Source organism: Mobula hypostoma, chromosome 1 (assembly GCF_963921235.1).
Source record: "Mobula hypostoma chromosome 1, sMobHyp1.1, whole genome shotgun sequence".
Lineage (NCBI taxonomy): Eukaryota > Metazoa > Chordata > Chondrichthyes > Myliobatiformes > Myliobatidae > Mobula > Mobula hypostoma.
In genome coordinates, this window is record NC_086097.1 from 201,787,415 (window position 1) to 201,807,012 (window position 19,598).

At 39.0% G+C, this 19,598-nt stretch overlaps 1 protein-coding gene across 6 annotated transcripts in view; it reads right to left on the reverse strand.

Annotated features, from left to right (window-relative positions):
- Positions 1-19,598, reverse strand: part of LOC134354245 (nucleolar protein 4-like) — a 424,681-nt gene that overhangs the window by 11,230 nt on the left and 393,853 nt on the right. For all 6 annotated transcript variants that reach the window (XM_063063184.1, XM_063063154.1, XM_063063168.1 and 3 more), the window contains one exon: positions 13,478-13,600. In XM_063063184.1, the coding sequence (XP_062919254.1) occupies positions 13,478-13,600 (123 nt within the window). The remainder of the gene's footprint in view (positions 1-13,477; positions 13,601-19,598) is intronic.

Here is a 19,598-nt window from a genome sequence, read left to right on the forward strand (position 1 = left end):
TAAAAATTATCTTTTATGCTTGGGATGTTCAACAATAATCATCTCAAATATATCAATATTAATTTTTTCATCTGATTTTACAATGTCCCTAGTGGGTACATATTGCAAATCCTTTTCATTCCAGTGATTTTAATCTATTTTCAATAACTGCAACATTGAAAGCTGTAGAAAAGGAGGTTGTATCAGACTTTGATTTCCATGCTTAATAACAGATAGGTAATAATATCGGCAGGTGAAAGCTTCATTGTTTTACTATACGTCCTCTCAATTAATTTTCCTAAATTTCCAGATAATTATAGAGCAAAACATGTTTTATGCTTAATGAAAATTTTTTATACATGCCAACATAACAACTGATGCCAAGTGGATTATCTGATGCTTTGCACTGTCAAGTGTTATTATTTTGAATGCTTGAAAATACTTAAATTTAAGACCAGAAGATATAAGAGCAGAAGTAGGCCATTTGACCCATTGAGCCTGCTCCGCCATTCAATCATGGACTGATCCATTTCTTCCAGTCATCTCCACTTCCCTGCTTTCACCCCATAACCTTTGATGCCCTGGCTAATCAAGAACCTATCTATCTCTGCCTTAAATACAATGACTTGGCCTCCACAGCCACTTGTGGCAACAAATTCCACAGATTTACCACCCTTTGACTAAAGTAGTTTCTCCGCATCTCAGTTCTAAAAGGACGTCCTTTAATCCTGAAGTCTTGCCCTCTTGTCCTAGAGTCCCCTACCATGGGAAATAACTTTGCCATATCTAATCTGTTCAGGCCTTTTAACACTCAGAATGTTTCTATGAGATTCCCCCTCATTCTCCTGAACTCCAGGGAATACAGCCCAGGAGCTGCCAGATGTTTCTCTTACGGTAACCCTTTCATTCCTGGAATCATTCTTGTGAATCTTCTCTGAACCCTCTCCAGTCTCAGTATATTCTTTCTAAAATGAGGAGCCCAAAACTGCACACAATACTCACAAGTGTGGTCTCACGAGTGCCTTATAGAGCCTCATCACATCCCTGCTCTTATATTGTATACCTCTAGAAATGAATGCCAACATTGCATTTGCCTTCTTCACAACCGACTCAACCTGGAGGTTAACCTTTACGGTATCTTGCACAAGGATCCCCAAGTCCCTTTTGTATCTCTGCATTTTGAATTCTCTCCCCATCTAAATAATAGTCTGCCTGTTTATTTCTTCCACCAAAGTGCATGACCATACACTTTCCAACATTTGTATTTCATTTGCCACTTCCTTGCCCATTCCCCTAAACTACCTAAGTCTCTGCAGGCTCTCTGTTTCCTCAACACTACCCCCTCCTCCACCTATCTTTGTATCATTGTCAAATTTAGCCACAAATCCATTAATACTGTAGTCCAAATCATTGACGTACATTGTAAAAAGCAGTGGTCTCAAAACAGACTCCTGTGGACATCCACTGGTAACTGGCAGCCAGCCAGAATAGGATCTCTTTATTCCCACTCTGTTTTCTGCAGACCAGCCAACGCTCCACCCATACTAGTAACTTCCCTGTAATTCCATGTTAACAAACAAGATTTTCATTGTTCATTCTTTTTAATTATTTGTGGGAAAACCTGTTCATATACATGTCCTTTTACTAATGCATTCTAAGTAATGTAGACATATTTTGTTAATATATATGAATGCCAGACTAAATGAAAACAAGAAGGCTGTGACTGCAGTGCCTATTCTTCTACCCTGGGGTATTCAAAGCCTGCAGCAATAATATATTTCAAATTTTCTAACATATTTGGGTACCAAAAAATGTTACTATTTGTGTGTGTTTGTGTATGTATAACACATACATACACACAATTATCGAGAGTGATCATTGAATTTTTGATCAGAATACACAACAGCTTCAATATTTTGAAGGGATGCAAAGGTCATAAATCTTCTTTCAAGATATTGACTCATTGCTCTTAATTTTCATAGGGTGACACTACACTAATTATAGTCTGAAAATTGGGCTAGAATTGACATGACTATAGGTCAATGAAAGCAGTATACTGTAATTTCCTGTTCACATGTGAAAGCAATATGCCTATCTTTAGAGCCACCATCAGCTGAACTGCCTGTACCCCTTCTCATCACATTGCCCAAAAATCTTAAATTTTCCCATTGAAAAGCTGCATTTTTACTCCATTATGCAAGTTATCATTTAGTGTGTTCTGAGGTGAAGAGTTATGTATTTTCTTCTACAGGATTCTCATTGCCTTGCCATCTTTTCTAAATTAAGGCAGACATAAAATAGAAGGTTGTGACATGAGGAGATCATTTGACCCACTGGATCTGATATAAATCCATTTAGAAAAGGGTGGTTGGTTATCAGTATTAGTGTTAGCCAGTGGTCAAAGTATTTCTGTGGGCAGATCTTGTCCTGTGATGGAACTGGAATGACTGCTGGGATTCAGGGCTTGCTGATCGTATTGGAACTTGGGTAGTACCTGCAAGAAGAGGTATAAATGGGTGGTTGTTGGTCAGTGTGAACTTGGTGGGCTGAAGAGCATTTCCATGATCAATCACTATGACTCTAAGTGTATATCGAGAATAAAAGGGAGCAGCAAGAATGGGTGCTATTACTTGGAGATTCTGGGTCGCGTAAGTGGTTCCTACTTAATTATTTCTAAAGTAGTACTAATTTTATCTGTTATTATGCTTTCCAGGAGTTTACCCATCGAGAAACATACCCATTTATGACTACCAATTAGTCTCAAAACCCGAATCTGTGATAACCTAGAACCTGCATGCCCATTGCTTGAATGATCGAGGATCAATTGGCCTCAGATGCGTTACTGCAGCTAGTGCAGCTATATTCAATAAGCGGTTACACCCAGCATCAGTGCATTTAAAGTGAAGTTTGATTTATCAGTACGTAACTGCAGAAACAGACTTTGCTACCATTATTTCTGACTTCCTCTTCTCATCAGATAAAAAAAGAAACTGAATTATATACATATAATAAAAGTAAACAAATGTTACACACTTTTAGTTCCTCTGTAATGTGATTCACAAGTGAAATTCCTTACTGTTTATTTACTATTGCTTCTGTTGCTTTGTAAATGCCTGCTTTCTAGTTGAATGAGTACTAATAGTGGGTGGCTAAGTTAACAAATTTCACGTCGCATGCCGGTGATAATAAACCTGATTCTGATTCTAGCTATTTGGCTATTTAGCTAGTTAGCCAGCTGTTTGGGATGTGAGTAGCCTATTTTCATTGTGGCGAAGCCAGTAAAGTTGCATTGTGCCATGGATAGTCTTTCTTTATTTTTACAGTCCGTCTACTGCTGAATGATGTAATGCAGCAGGATTGGTAATGACCCAAGACTTGCTGTTCTATCAAAACTTCTCATAATTTTGAACATCATTATAAAAATTCCCTTTATCTTTATTGCTCAAAGGAGAATAACTTGGCTCTCCACATAAGTCACTCATTCATAGTAACTTGCTTCAAAAATTCTGTTCTTTATAACACTATTGTTTCCTTAAAGGTTGCATTTTCCTTACTGTGCAGGAGGCATGTAGGTGTAAAAACAATCCAGTAATGGGCTGGTTGGTATTTTACTAGAAAACATAAGGCAGGAAGACTCAGTTACTCATACTATTGTGCTACTGCAAACTGAATTATTTTTATAACACACAACACATTGGAATGGTCAATATAATCATCTTCACAGAGGTTGTTTGCTTTGTAGGATCCTCCTCCCTCCCTCACCCCCAAGTGAATTGTCAGTTCCTGGATTGCAGCTTTTTAAGTCATTTCAGGAAACTGTCTTAATCAACAAACATGCATCTTAGGATGCAGCATTTCTCTAAAACAGTCAAGAGAATACCTAATAATGAGATGGAAAACATCTAGCTGAATATCTCTATATTAGAAATAAGGCCATTTCTCCACTCCTCTTTTGTATATATTTCAGAATTCTGCGCTGTCCATTGGGTATTAATTCTTAGTTTTATAGGGAATTTCCCACCATATCCTAAAATCTAGGTATAGTCAAAAAGAATACAAGGTTAAGTATAAGCATGCACTAAAATGCACAGGATTATTTACCCTTCCCTCTGCACTTCACAGACACTTGTGCTGCTGGCATGCAGGAACTGAATTGCATGCCAATGCAAAACATTTTAAATAACTATCAGGGAATTGTTTGTCTATCCATCCTTGTATAATCACTGAAATGCTATGCTACCAGAGGAAATTTGTCACTTTGGTATTTTATTCCTTCATTCACTTGATACAGGTATACAGGTCAGGAAGATTGTTTTACTCTAGGTGGTGCACAGCACCTTTAGTGTTGTTACTGCTGGATTTATCAAAGCAGATGAACAAAATTGCAGATGTCAGAAATGAGAAGGTCTATTGTCCAACCACCACACATCAAAGTTGCTGCTGAACGCAGCAGGCCAGGCAGCATCTCTTGGAAGAGGTACAGTCGACGTTTCCGGCCGAGACCCTTCGTCAGGACTAACTGAAGGAAGAGCTAGTAAGAGATTTGAGAGGGGGAGGGGGAGATCCAAAATGATAGGAGAAGACGGGAGGGGGAGGGATGGAGCCAAGAGCTGGACAGGCGATTGGCAAAAGGGATATGAGAGGATCATGGGACAGGAGGCCCAGGGAAAAGGGAAAGGGGGAGGGGAGAAAACCCAGAGGATGGGCAAGGGGTATAGTCAGAGGGACAGAGGGAGAAAAAGGAGAGAGAGAGAGAGAGAAAGAATGTGTGTATATATATATATATAAATAAATAACAGATAGGGTACACGGGGGAGGTGAGGCATTAGAGGAAGTTAGAGAAGTCAATGTTCATACCATCAGGTTGGAGTCTACCCAGATGGAATATAAAGTGTTGTTCCTCCAACCTGAGTGTGGCTTCATCTTTACAGTAGAGGAGGCCATGGATAGACATATCAGAATGGGAATGGGATGTGGAATTAAAATGTGTGGCCACTGGGAGATCCTGCTTTCTCTGGTGGACAGCGTAGGTGTTCAGCAAAATGATCTCCCAGTCTGCGTCGGGTCTCGCCAATATATAGAAGGCCACATCGGGAGCACCAGACGAGGTATATCACCCGAGCCAACTCACGGGTGAAGTGTCGCCTCACCTGGAAAGACTGTCTGGGGCCCTGAATCGTGGTAAAGGAGGAAGTGTAAGGGCATGTGTAGCACTTGTTCTGCTTACAAAGATTAGTGCCAGGAGGGAGATAAGTGGGGGAATGAATGGACAAGGGAGTTGCATAGGGAGCAATCCCTGTGGAAAGTGGGGGGGGGGGAGAGGGAAAGATGTGCTTAGTGGTCGGATCCTGTTGGAGGTGACGGAAGTTACAGAGAATAATATGTTGGACCTGGAGGCTGGTGGGTACCATGGTAGGTGAGGACCAGGGGAACCTTATTATCCCTCCCCCTCCTGTCTTCTCTTATCATTTTGGATCTCCCTCTCCCACTTTCAAATCTCTTACTAGCTCTTCCTTCAGTTAGTCCTGACGAAGGGTCTCGGTCCGAAACGTCGACTGTACCTCTTCATAGAGATACTGCCTGGCCTGCTGCGTTCACCAGCAATTTTGATGTGTGTTGCTTGAATTTCCAGCATCTGCAGAATTCCTCATGTTTAGGTCTATTGTCCATTGACTAAACAATATTCATTTCCATTTGCCACTTCTCAACCATTGAAGTTCTCTGCCTGAATGCAGTGAGAATATTCGAACAAAGCTATTTAAGTGGAAAGTAATATTACATTGCAAGGCTGTGACCCTCTCCAACAGGAAAGAGTCCAACCACTTACCTTTTACACTAAATGATATTTGCATTTCTCACCAGCTCCTATCATTTGTTGTATTGCTACTAAACTGAAATGTAATTGAATGAGCCATAATACTGTAGCCCCAAGAGCAGCTCAGAGGCTGGGTATCTCTTAATAAGTGAAGCATCATCTGATTCCTCAAAGTCTTTCCTCGATCTGCAAATCATGATAGAACTCAACTTATCATGAAGCAGCAGGTTAAGGTGAGTAAAGTTTGGTCAGCAAGATTACAACACTTGAGAGCCCAATGAGATTGGAACTTGGCATGCTTTTAATATGTGTGGCATACTTAGCCAATGTTTTCTTTGTCAGGCAGATGTCATTGTTAAAGCCATTATTCTTGTCAAAAGAACACAAATACATAAATGTGTAGGGAACATGCAGACAAACCTGCTCTGCCATTCAATAGGACAGTAATGCAATGATATCCTTTTCAAAGAAAGATCAACAATCCCACATAGAACATAGAATAGTACAGCACAGTACAGGCCCTTTGGCCCACAATGTTGTGCCAAACCTTAAACCCTGCCTCCCATATAACCCCCCGATCTTAAATTCCTCCACATACCTGTCTAGTAGTCTCTTAAACTTCACTAGTGTATCTGCCTCCACCACAGACTCAGGCAGTGCATTCCACGCACCAACCACTCTCTGAGTAAAAAAAACCTTCCTCTAATATCCCCCTTGAACTTCCCATCCCTTACCTTAAAGCCATGTCCTCATGTACTGAGCAGTGGTGCCCTGGGGAAGAGCCGCTGGCTGTCCACTATTCTTCTTAATATCTTATATACCTCTATCATGTCTCCTCTCATCCTCTTTCTCTCCAAAGAGTAAAACCCTAGCTCCCTTAATCTCTGATCATAATGCATACTCTCTAAAGCAGGCAACATCCTGGTAAATCTCCGCTCTACCCTTTCCGATGCTTCCACATCCTTCCTGTAGTAAGGCGACCAGAACTGGACACAGTACTCCAAGTGTGGCCTAACCAGAGTTTTATAGAGCTCCATCATTACCTCGCAACTCTTAAACTCTATCCTTCGACTTATGAAAGCTAACACCCCATAAGCTTTCTTAACTACCCTGTCCACCTGTGAGGCAACTTTCAGGGATCTATGGACATGTACCCCCAGATCCCTCTGCTCCTCCACACTACCAAGTATCCTGCCACTTACTTTGTACTCTGCCTTGGAGTTTGTCCTTCCAGAGTGTACCACCTCACACTTCTCCCGGTTGAACTCCATCTGCCATTTCTCAGCCCACTTCTGCATCCTATCAATGTCTCTCTGCAATCTTCGACAAACCTCTACACTATCTACAACACCACCAACCTTTGTGTCATTTGTAAACTTGCCAACCCACCCTTCTCCCCCCCCATATCCAGGTCATTAATAAAAATCACGAAAAGTAGAGGTCCCAGAACCGATCCTTGTGGGACACCACTAGTCACAACTCTCCAATCCGAATGTACTCCCTCCACCACGACCCTCTGCTTTTTGCAGGTAAGCTAATTCTGAATCCACCTGGCCAAACTTCCCTGGATCCCATACCTTCTGACTTTCTGAATAAGCCTACTGTGTGGAACCTTGTCAGGTTCCTTACTAAAATCCATATAGATCACATTCACTGCGCTACCCTCATCTATATGCCCTGTCACCACCTCAAAGAACTCTGAGGTGGTGCCACAATCTGCCCTTCACAAAGCCATGCTGACAGTCCCTAATCAGACCATGATTCTCTAAATGCCCATAGATCCTATCTCTAAGAATCTTTTCCAACAGCTTTCCCATCACAAATGTAAGGCTCACTGGTCTATAATTACCCGGACTATCCCTACTACCCAGATTACCCTTGGTAATCTAGGCTTTATTCCAAGTCTAGCTAATTGTCCATTAAATTTATTCCCTGGACCATCTGGCTGTGTTTAATGAGCTTTATCAGTTAAAGAATGATTTGATCATGTTGACATTTTTTTTTAAATGGTGCACATCTTTGTAAGGTACTTGGTTGCTCCTGCTAAACTTTTCACCAAGATTTTCTTGCACCTCTCATTGCAAGCAAGTGAAAAACTCAGGCAGGCTTTGCGGAAAATTCATGCAAACTGATTTCTTCCAATTGTACTGAATCTCCGAGACTTGTATTCATCATATAATTTGGTTAAGTAGAACATAAAACTGTACAACACAGGAACAGGCTCATGAAGTTGTGCCAAACTAGTTTAAGCTAATGACACCTAATTTAACTAATCCTTTCTGCCTGCACATGGTTCTTTCTGCGAAATCCATGCACCAATCTAAAAGCCTCTTAAATGCCTTTATTATACCTACCTCCACCTCTACCTGGCAGCACAATTCAGACATCCTCTGGTGTCTATTTTAATAGAAAACATGCCCCACACATCTTTCAAATTTCCCCCCTCTCACCATAAATGCATACCATCTAGTATTAGATATCTTAACCCTGGGAAACATATTAGCTCACACTATTTTATAACCTTCTGTCAAGTTTCCCCACAGCTTCAGCTGCTCCAGTCAAAACAACCCTAGTTTGTCCAACATCCCCTTATAGCATATGCACTCCGATTTAGGCAGCATCTTGGTAAACCTCTTCTGTGTTCTCTCCAAAACCGCCAGATCCTTTCTTTAATGGGTGATTGGATGCAATATCCAGATGCAGCCTAACCAGGGTTTTTATAAAGCTGCAACTGAATTTCCTGACTCCTGGAGCACAATGCCTAGACTAATAATGCCGTATGTCTTCTATACCATCCTATCATCCTGTATAGTCACTTTCTGAGAGTTGTGCACTTGTACTTCAAGGTCCCTCTGCACATCAACACTGGTAAGGGTCTTGCCATTAACTGTGTATTTCCCTCTACATTTGATCCACCAAAATACAACATACCACACTTGCCCAGATTGATCTCTATCTGCTAATTCTCTGCCACATCTGTAACTAACCTACAGTGCCTATAAAAAGTATGTCTTACGGTCTTGCACCACTGGTGATGGACCTCCAGCAAGAATAAAACCTAGTGATCACTACCCTCCATCTTCTATAGCTTCTAACGGCCAATTCTGAATCCAGATGACCAAGTCACTATGGATCTCATGCATGTTCTAAAGAATTCTTACTGCAGATATCAAAAATAATTCTTTCGCACTACTGTAAAAATTTGCTATGCTTTAAAAAATCTGTCTAGATACCTTGCACCTCAATAAAATGTCAGCTTAATGATAATAAAGGGTTCATAAGTTCGGTAGAAATATAAACCAATAAAATGATTGTGGCTAATACTTGTTTATAGAAAAATAATCTGAAGAGTAAGTTTTTATAAAGGTGATGGTGACTATTTGGAAGAGCTGTAAATATTGGAAACTCTCATTCTAAATATAACACTCATACAATACTGGAGAAACTCAACAGTTAGATAGCATTATGGAAAGGAATATGCCATCTTTCTGATGCTTTGGGCTGAGTTCCTCCAGCATTTTGTGTGCAATACTTTGGATCTGCAGAATCTCTTGTATTTATCATTCCGAATATACTAATACAACATTTAAAAGGATTTTGGGCAATACTTCAGTAAGAAAGGAGTAGGGGGATGCAGTCCTAATGCAGGCAAATGGGACTGGTATAAATAGGCATTATGGTTGGTGTGGACAAGAAGGCCAATAATACTGTACATTTCTTTAAGTCTTTTGTTCACTTGATACCAAGCAACTCCAGTAGATATGATTTTAAAATGCTGTATTTTCCATTATATATTTAATTTGAATATCAACATTCTCCTTTGAATAAGAATAGGAATTGATAAAATACTTTCTAGATTAAAACAATCAGCCATCTCATTGTTTATTCTTTCATATTTGGCAAATTACCTGTGAAACAATGCGTTATCAGTTTACTTTCCTCACTAAGATGTGGAGATTCTTTAAGTCTAGGATATTAATCATTTGAAAAAATATTAGTATCTTCATTGAACACAAAAAATGTTAATATCTTTCATTTTACTTTGAGTATAGACTGAGCCTGTAGCTATCCAAGTGGGTTCCAACCTCAGTATCGTAAGAGTCTGTTAGAACAAAGATAAATTCAGCAGACAATGAGCTTTGCCACACTTCACCGACAACCTTGAGATTACACACAACCTCACAAGGCTACTGTCAGGATGCTAAATTCTTTCTGTTAATGGATCTGGTTCAGTAATAGCATTTACACTGCTGCTCGTTCAAATACATCAATAATATTTGGTAAAATGATACCCACCTGGGAGTCTATCTTAGGAATTACATCTTCATATAAGGGGAACCAGTTTATTTTTTAAGAGAGACTCTTGCCACAGGCTTCTTCGAAGGAACAGACTTGGGATCAATTCTCATGTTTGGTGAGCTCTAGCCAATAATTCTAGCCTTTTTGGCAAGGATAATATAATCTTCATAGATGCTATCCCACAAACAAAAAAAAAGCCAACTCACTTTTGAATGATGATGGTGTCTGCTATATGCAACTTAATTATTGATTCTGGGTGATGTTGTCAAAACATTGTCAGCATGTCAGCTATTTAGAAACAAAAAAAACGCCTTTGTTGTTAAAAATGTATTTTAAAAAATCTGGGACTAAGCCACACTTTTTTTTAAATCAACTTTAAACTAGCAGTAAATAGGTGACAATATTTTAGACCATGCATCAAAGTACTCTATCAGTATTGGTATTATATTAGCCTATTTAATGCACAGTCAACATTTTCACAATCCTGCCTACTTGTCGTTGCTGCTATGACAACTATTCAGAGGGAAATCCCAGGTCCGCTACTACCTCAGTACATAATTACTTAGAGACCTGAAAGTCATTTAAAGCTTATCTTTGTCGAGCACTAAATAATTGCACATGAATTACTAAATTAAATTTATAAACATATTCCAAAAATGAAGAAAAAAATGTTCTGCAATTACTGAATGTAAATGTAAAGTGAAGAAGCTTGAATAGATTTAACGTGGTCAGATCATTAAAACATTTTGCAGGTGTTTCCCTATTATCTTTTTTCTCACCCAGAGCTAGTTGTACTTTCTTGTGACTAAAACATTGAGCATCAGCATAAGTTAGCACCATTTATTTTTCTGAAGTGGCAATTTTAACCCTACCCATTTGGCAGAATCTGGTGGGGCTGGCAATAAAATCAACCTAATTCTCAAGTGGTTATTTAACTATCATCTCTGTTTTCACTCTCCCTTTTTAACCAAGGAAGAGGATCAAGGGTTGCAAACTGTTATGATTTCTTTATAAAATGTTTAGATAGGAAGTTCAATTATGTAATTGTTAATTTAACATGTGCCTGTGTACAGAAGAGGCCCAAAGAATTATTTTTAAAACTTCTGCTATGGGCTAGAATATTTCTCCAGCATCAAATTGGAAAGATTTGGTCTGTGTTACCATGCACTTCTACACTTTCAATGAAGACAGCCACTAAACTTCCTCAACGCGAGCTTTCCAAATGCCAGGTATGTTCTCTCATCCCTGGTGGTGACCTATTGCTGGTCAATGTTGTGCCCCTGTCAGCTGTCACTTCTGCCTGTTTAGAGTAACATCGTTCCCAATGTAAAGCAGAGAAGCTGTCCATTTTCGTTTGGATCGGTCCATCCAACATTTTTGATATGGTGATTAAATCTGCAAAATTGGTGCTCAGAGTTGTAGGACATGTGGACAAAGATGTGATAAATGGAGTAAAATTTAAATAACAGGATGACAAAGCAACAGTATTTTATTAAGATACAGTTTGTGTCCTAGCTGCAACCAAATAAAGGATCCCTTCGCAGCAAAGCAAGAATCAAAAAGATTTTTACAACGTAAGTAGCTCCAGTCCTCCGCTGGGAGCTCACCCTCAGGTGAGCTGAAAAGAAACAGAAATATTCAGGCATTAGGATGAATTTGAATGAGCAGGAAGATGCCATTATTCAGAAAATCCATGGATTCCTCCGTCTCCTATTCTAGCATCTGTGACTGCATTTGTGATTCATGACAAATGAACAAATAACAGAACAAACACTGAATCTATAAGAAATAGATATATCAGAATCATGACAGTCCTTAAAAACATGGGAGGACAGATTATGATCTGATGTTATTAAACTCTGTCTGAAAGTTTCTAAGTGCCCAAGTGAAAAAGACGAGATGATGTTTTACAAGCTTTCTTACAAATTTATTACAAGTGATCACGATAAGAGGACCAAGTGGGAAATCAGGTGAGGAACAGAACTGCAAGGCACTGAAAGCTTAAGATCATTCTCACAGACTAAGTGGAGGTGTTCACCAATTGTCATCTGATCTGTGGTTGGTATCAGTGTAGATTACTGAACTGTCACGCTGCCCTTCTCTCAGGTTTACCCAACCAATGGGAGTGCTGCCCTTTATTTTTTCCATTCACCAATTCACAACTTACTCTGCAACTAAAGAAAGTAGATTTCTTCAGAAATTGTGTGGACAGCAGAATTGTTAAAAGCAAGATTAGGTAAATCTGCACCTGTAGTTTGTATCCAAAGGCACTGTGCTCCTGTGCAGTGGGTTGAATACACTGATACAACCTCATTTTGCATCTGCCAAATATGACCACTGTTGACAGATCACCATTCAGGTAAACTTCAGATGTCACATTTCATTGTTATGTCATAACACAAAGTTAAATTGCCCACACAGAACATACAGAAAGCAAGTTATTCTTTGTATGAAGCATGATTTTTGATGAGGAACATGTGCCATCTTAGGGAACTGGGCTATGCCAGCATTTCGATCTCCCATAAATGCACATACACGGAACAACTCCCTTTAATGCCTTCAATGTGCATATGGTGGAACCACAAGAAGAATTTCCATAAGATACAGGAGCAGAATTAAGCCATTTGGCTCATCCAGTCTGCTCCGCCATTTCATCATGGCTGATCCCGGATCCCATTTAACCCTATTCACCTGCCCTCTCACCATATCCCTTGATGCTCCTACCACTCAGGAATCTATCAACTTCTGCTTTGAATATACTCCTGGACTTGGCCTCCTCTGCAGTCTGTGGCAGAGCATTCCACAGATTCACCACGCTTTGGCTAAAAAAAAAATCCTCTAATTCCATTCTAAAAGGTCACCTCCTCAATTTTGAGGCTGTGCCCTCTAGTTCTGGATACTTCCACCGGAGGAAGCATCCTCTCCACATCCACCTTATCTAGTCCTTTCAACATTCAGTGGGTTTCAATGAGATTCCGACGCATTCTTCTAAATTTCAGAGAGTACAGGCCCAAAGCTTCCAAATGCTCCTCGCTTGTTAACCCCTTCATTCCCGGAATCTTCTTGCAATTCTTAGAGTTAACATTTATCAGATTGTATTTCAGTATCTTGTTTGGCATGTGATAATTGCCAGCTTGTATTTTAACATCTTTACAACTTTTATTGCAATTTCTATTAAAACATTAATACAGGGCACATGAAGCCTCAGTTGAAGAGCTTGTCCAGAGAATGGAATCACTAACATTCCACTTGTGATGCTGGTTAGATACTCAAGCAATTAACTATTAGAGGGAAAAGTTATCATGTGCTTCAAAATTCAAAGTATGTTTACTGTATTTATTATACCGTTACCATGTGACCCCCATTCAACTTTGAGATTAATACCTGTTGCTGTTGACTCACATCCAGACGCATTCTCTTTGCTGCATTTCTGCTCTCACTCTCACATGCTGTGGCCAATATATTCTCTGCTACTGCAGAAGTGAGGTGTGAAGGGATGGGACGAGACTAAAGAAAGAAGTGCATAAAAATGATATACTGATCTTTTTAAAAAGATAATTAAAACCAATACAGAATATTTAAGGACTACATTCCTTAAATAACAACACTCAGAAAAGTCCATAGCATACCTGTTTGATTCCCTACACTGCAAATCAAAAAAAAGAAAATTACAAATTCTAAAAAAAATCAGCATTTGAGAGATCACCAAAATCTATTAAAATGTTTCAGCTATTTAGATGTAGACGGAATTTAGCTTGTTTTCATGTTTCAACATCCTAAACATCATTCTTACTAAACTGCACTTCTATCTCTAAATTGGACTATAATGAAAGATATATTTTTATAATATATTAGAAGCATTCCACACTTTATAGTCGTATTTTGGGTGATACTGGTCATTACCATTTTGCTGACAGTACTTCAATAATATTAGAAATAACATAACATTCATTCTGTGTGGTTGGTTTAAAAAAAATCTAAACAACTCAATTACTTTTATACGCAAAAAGGAAATTGTGTGGAAATGTAAATGATTTGAGGAAAAGCTTGATGATTAAAATAATATCAAGGTGAAATGAATAGGATTGGACCTGACATCACTTGGTGAATGTTTCTTATAAACCATCACTCTCTGTGAGGCCTTTGTCATTTTCATTAGATTTGTATTATCTGATGATCAACTGTATCAAAGATATTTCATTAAATACAATTTCATTAAATCTAACTTTTGAGACATCATTCACATTTTATTACAAAATGCTGTAAAGCACTATATGTGAAGCACAAGAAACAATATTTTAACAAATAAGGGTTAAATCATTTCACACAAGGACATGAAGGCATTAGAAATATAGACAGAAAACACTAGAAATGTCTGGTCAGGCCACGTCTGCGTAAAGTGAAACAGTGAATGCTCCAGGTCGAAGACCCTTTGTCAGAACTGGGAAGGAGACAAAAGAAGCTCATAAAGCTACAGGCAGGGTGTCACTGATGGGCTAAACCAGGATGACCTGAGGGAATAATTCATAAAACAAAGTTGCCTGGTCAACAGAGAAAGAATATGGGAATTGTGAAATGCAAAATAGGAATGACAAGTCCAGTATGTCAGGGTAAGCACATCCTCCATTCCTGGGGGGTGGGGGAACAAATCAAGGTAGTCTTGGTAACTAAAGTTTTGAAAGTTATCATCACATCATTCCTTTGTTCACTCATGTTACAAGTTTCGTCAGAGGTAATTTTAATGGCAAACGAAGAAATGCTTAGAGCCCTTGCCTTAATTTGAACCAATGCCTTTGATTTCTTTGCTCCATACATGAAAATAAAAGTGGTTAGAAACTCTTTTTACAATTTTGTGCCCTAAATTAAAGAACTTAATTATATTTGATTCATGCATGTGCCACATTCTTGTCTCGAACAACATGCATGACAGAATATTGCTCTTAGGGGCACATCACACAAAATTTGAGTCAGGAATTGGCAAATAGCAAAAGCAGTGGACAATTGCAATATACAAATAATACATTGAGAAATATCACCTAGCACCAGGAGTCCCAAATTGCCAAATATCACCAACACGTACGAAGGGTAATTGATAAGTTCGTGGCCTAAGGTAGAAGGAGTCAATTTTAGAAAACCTAGCACATTTATTTTTCAACGTAGTCCCCTCCTACATGTACACACTTAGTCTAGTGGTGGTAGAGCATATGGATCCCTTCTTCGTAGAAGTCGGCGTCTTGGACCACCAGAAAGTGGTCCACAGCAAGGATGATTGATAAGTTGGTGGTCTAAGGTAGAAGGAAATGAGTTATACAGCTCTTGTTACATGAATGTGCAGTTCAACTCTTTGAGTGATTATGCAGAAAGCCTGAAGTTAATAACTCATCTGCTTCTACCTTAGGCCACGAACTTATCAATCACCGCTGCTGTGGGCCACTTTGTGGAGGTCCAAGATGCTGACTTTTACAAAGAAGGGATCCGTATGCTCCACGACCACTGGCCTAAGTGTGTAAATGTAGGATGTGACTATGTTGAAAAATAAATGTGCTATGTTTTCTAAAATTGACTACTTCTACCTTAGGGCATGAACTTATCAATCACCCCTTGTAAAATCTATGAAATCTCACATGCTTGGATTAGGTAGCACATAACGTTAGAGACAGAATTTTGGAGCTTGAGGAGTTACTCAAGCTCATCTAGAGATGTATTAAAGGGTTACTGATAGTTGCAAATGATCGTCCATAAAACTAAAATGGAAAATAATATTTCATATACATGAAGAAAGCAAAAAGTTAAGTAGCACAAGGATAAAAATGTTTAAAACTGAAAAAACTAATATCTTCAGAGAAGGGGACTTCACACATAGGCCCATACCATATAAGATGCATGTCCAAATATGACTAAATTTACAAACGTTTGTAAGTTTTTCTAAAATATTTATATTGCAACATTTTAAAATGAAATGCATTGATAAAAAACAAACATACATAAGTTAAGCATACATTAATGCATATAATCACCTTTGGTTCTACATATATAGCACACGATAGAAATAACACTGCTGCATACTTAGTATTGATTCTGCATGATTTACACTTTGCAGAAATACAGACTATAACAATTTGAAATTGTTGCTCAAATTGACTTGTGTGAAATAGGAAAATACCTGAGAAAGCCACCTTCCCATTTTTGGCTTTATACAAATTGTTGTAAGCACTCCAAGTTCCTAAGTAACTTGCTGTAACTCCTTTTAGATTTTTAACAACAAATATAAGAATAGTCCATCCTTTTCTATAATTAAAAATGTCACTAGCATTGTTATGCCAGTAAGTGGAGCTCTGTACACACTTTTAAGCAAGCATACATTGAGTTGTTTTATCTGAGCAATGAGCTGGGTGATTCTATCTATTTGGTCCAATTTCAGAAAATGCACTCAAAGAAATCATCTGGAATCTCTAGCACTATACCCCACTCAGAGACAAAATTGATAGAGCAAAATTTATTTCCTCAGTACGAGTGAACCCTGAGTGTTGAAAAATACTGATTGCCTTTTCAGAATTCCAAAGCAATGAAGACCACAGATACAGGATGAAGAAGAAAGGTTTGTGTAGCTCATAACATCTATGAATAAGGAAACAAAATCCTTCACATCAGCTGGATGCATAGTCATTACACATCTGTGAGCATCACTGGAATAAGGCAAACAGGGTAGAAAAACTGTACCATTCTCTAAGAAGTGGCCCAGTGGAAATCATAAATTTCCTTGGTGCATTAAATTAATGCACAGGTGGAATCCCGTTCACTTGAGGTATTAGCAATGCAACAGTACAGTGCAGTCAACCATACAAGTTAATGAGGAGATTGCCCTACCATCTGCTTTCATTGCTGTTCTGGTAATTCAGGGGGTACATCAGGGTTTTGCCATCCCATCAGTTTGAAACATAACGAATGTGTCAATAATCTCTTTCCATAACTGCATAATGCCAATGGCATAAAATTGTTTGCAATACCATTTTAATGATACTGTTTTTGACTGTAATTAAGGAAAGAAATGTACTATTATTTTGAGTGGGGGGGGGAGAGAAAGTATTTTTTAAAAAACTTCTTACAACTTCCTAATACTCAACTAACTTATTGTTTGCATCTAATACGATGAACTTTATACTAGTCAAAGTCTATGTTCATCATCTGCTTGTCTGATAGTGTTAGGATTTGGTTACCCTCCATACACTAGCCTCCAAGTATTAAGAATAAGAAAACACAATACCAGGCACTTGATGTCATCTTGTTCCAGAAATGTGCAACTTTTCAACCCAACAATGAGACAATAAGCAGAACAATTTCTCTCTTTATGAATCCTTACTTGTTATTTGGAAATTATTTTATAGATTTGTATTCATAATTAAGTAAAGGATATTTAGAATTCTTGAAAGTTATCAGTTTAGTACGAGAGCTACTTCTGATAGAGGTTTACAAAGGCATCTGTAAAAATGGGGTCCTAAGAAGTCTAATAATTGAGAAAATGTATGAATTGCCATTTATCCCACTTTCCTTCCTACCCATATTCCTTCTCAAGTGCTGTTCATGAAGTTTGCCTTCTGCTCTCTTGACCCATGTAATTGAAACCATCCGTGGCACACTAAGTAGCTGATATTGTTAACAATCTTTAGTCAGCAACTGCCCTGCCTCTCTTTCAAATCTGTCATTAGCCCATCTGATCTGGGGTGGCGGGGGATAAAGTTCTGCTGCCACTTTCAAAAAGGCATATGGTTATACAGCTTACAAACATGTTCTTCAGCCCATGAAGAACTTCATGTCCATACTAACACTATTTACCAGCACTTGGTCCACAGCTGTCGAGTTCCAGTCTAAATACTACTTAAAATACACACTTTCACTGCCCACTTCCACTTGGAAAGTGCCTTCATGAGTCAAATCACCCTCTAGGTGTAACTGTTCTTCCCTGGATCTTCTCTGAACTACTTAATCTTTTACCCTAACCCTACACCCTTTGGATATAGATGTCACTGCAATATGTAAAAATATCTGACTACTTATCTATGCTCTTCGTAATTTTGTATAGTCCTATCAGTCTCCACTTGGATCCAAGGAAAACCCAGCCTAACCAGTCCCTCCTCATAATCAAAATGTTTCATCCCTGGAAATATCCTGGCAAAACTCCTTTGTGCCATGTCTTTCCTATAATGTGATGCCTCAATTCTTAAGCAGTGGTCTAACAAAAGTTTTACAAAATTGTACATAACCTCCATTCACTTGCCTTCTATGCCCCATCTAATGAATATGCATCCTATATACTGCTTCATAAGCTTGTCTACCTTAGCTGCCACTTTAATAGATCTATTTATTTATATTCCATAAGACATAGGAGCAAATTAGGCCATTCAGTCCATCAAGTACGCTTCACCATTCCATCATGACTGATTTATTATCCCTCTCAACCCCATTCTTCTGCCTTCCCCCTGTAACCTTTGACATCCTGACTAATCAAGAACCTATCAACCTCTGCCTTAAATACACCCCAATGACTTGGCATGCCAGCTGTCTGTGGCAATGAATTCCACAGATTCACCACCCTCTCACTGAAGAAATTTTTCCTAATATCTGTCCTAAGTGGACATCAATTCTGAGGCTGTGCTGTCTGGCCCAAGACTCCCCCATGAGAGGAAACATCCTCGCCGCACCCACTCTAGGCTGTTCAATACTCAATAAGTTTCAATGAGATTTTCCCTCCCCCCCCCCCCCCCCACAGTACTATTCTAATCTCCAGTGACTACATGCCCAGAGTCCTCAAACTTTCCTTCTTGGTATCATTCCCGTAAACCTCCTCTGGACACTCCCCAATGCCAGCATTTCTTTTCTTACATAAGGGGCCAAAAACTGCTCACTATACTCCATGTGCAGTCTGACCATTGCCTTATAAAATCATAGCGTTACATTTTCGCTTTTGTATTCTAGTCCTCTTAAAATGAATGCTAATATGTATTTGCATTCTCAACCTGCAAGCTGACTTTTAGGGAATCTTGTACAAGGATTCCCAAGTCCCTTTGCACCTGTTTTTGAATTTTCTCCCCATTTGGAAAATAGAAAATGCCATTATTCCTTCTGCCAACATGCATGACCATGCACTTCTCTACAAGATGTTCCATACGACCATAAGACAAAGGAGCAGAAGTTGGCCATTCGGCCCATCGAGTCTGCTCCGCCATTTTATCATGAGCTGATCCATTCTCCCATTTAGTCCCACTCCCCTGCCTTCTCACCATAACCTTTGATGCCCTGGCTACTCAGATACCTATCAATCTCTGCCTTAAATACGCCCAATGATTTGGCCTCCACTGCTGCCCGTGGCAACAAATTTCACTGATTCAAAACCCTCTGGCTAAAAAAATTTCTTCGCATCTCTGTTTTGAATGGACGCCCTTCAATCCTTAAGTCATGCCCTCTCGTACTAGACTCCCCCATCACAGGAAACAACTTTGCCACATCC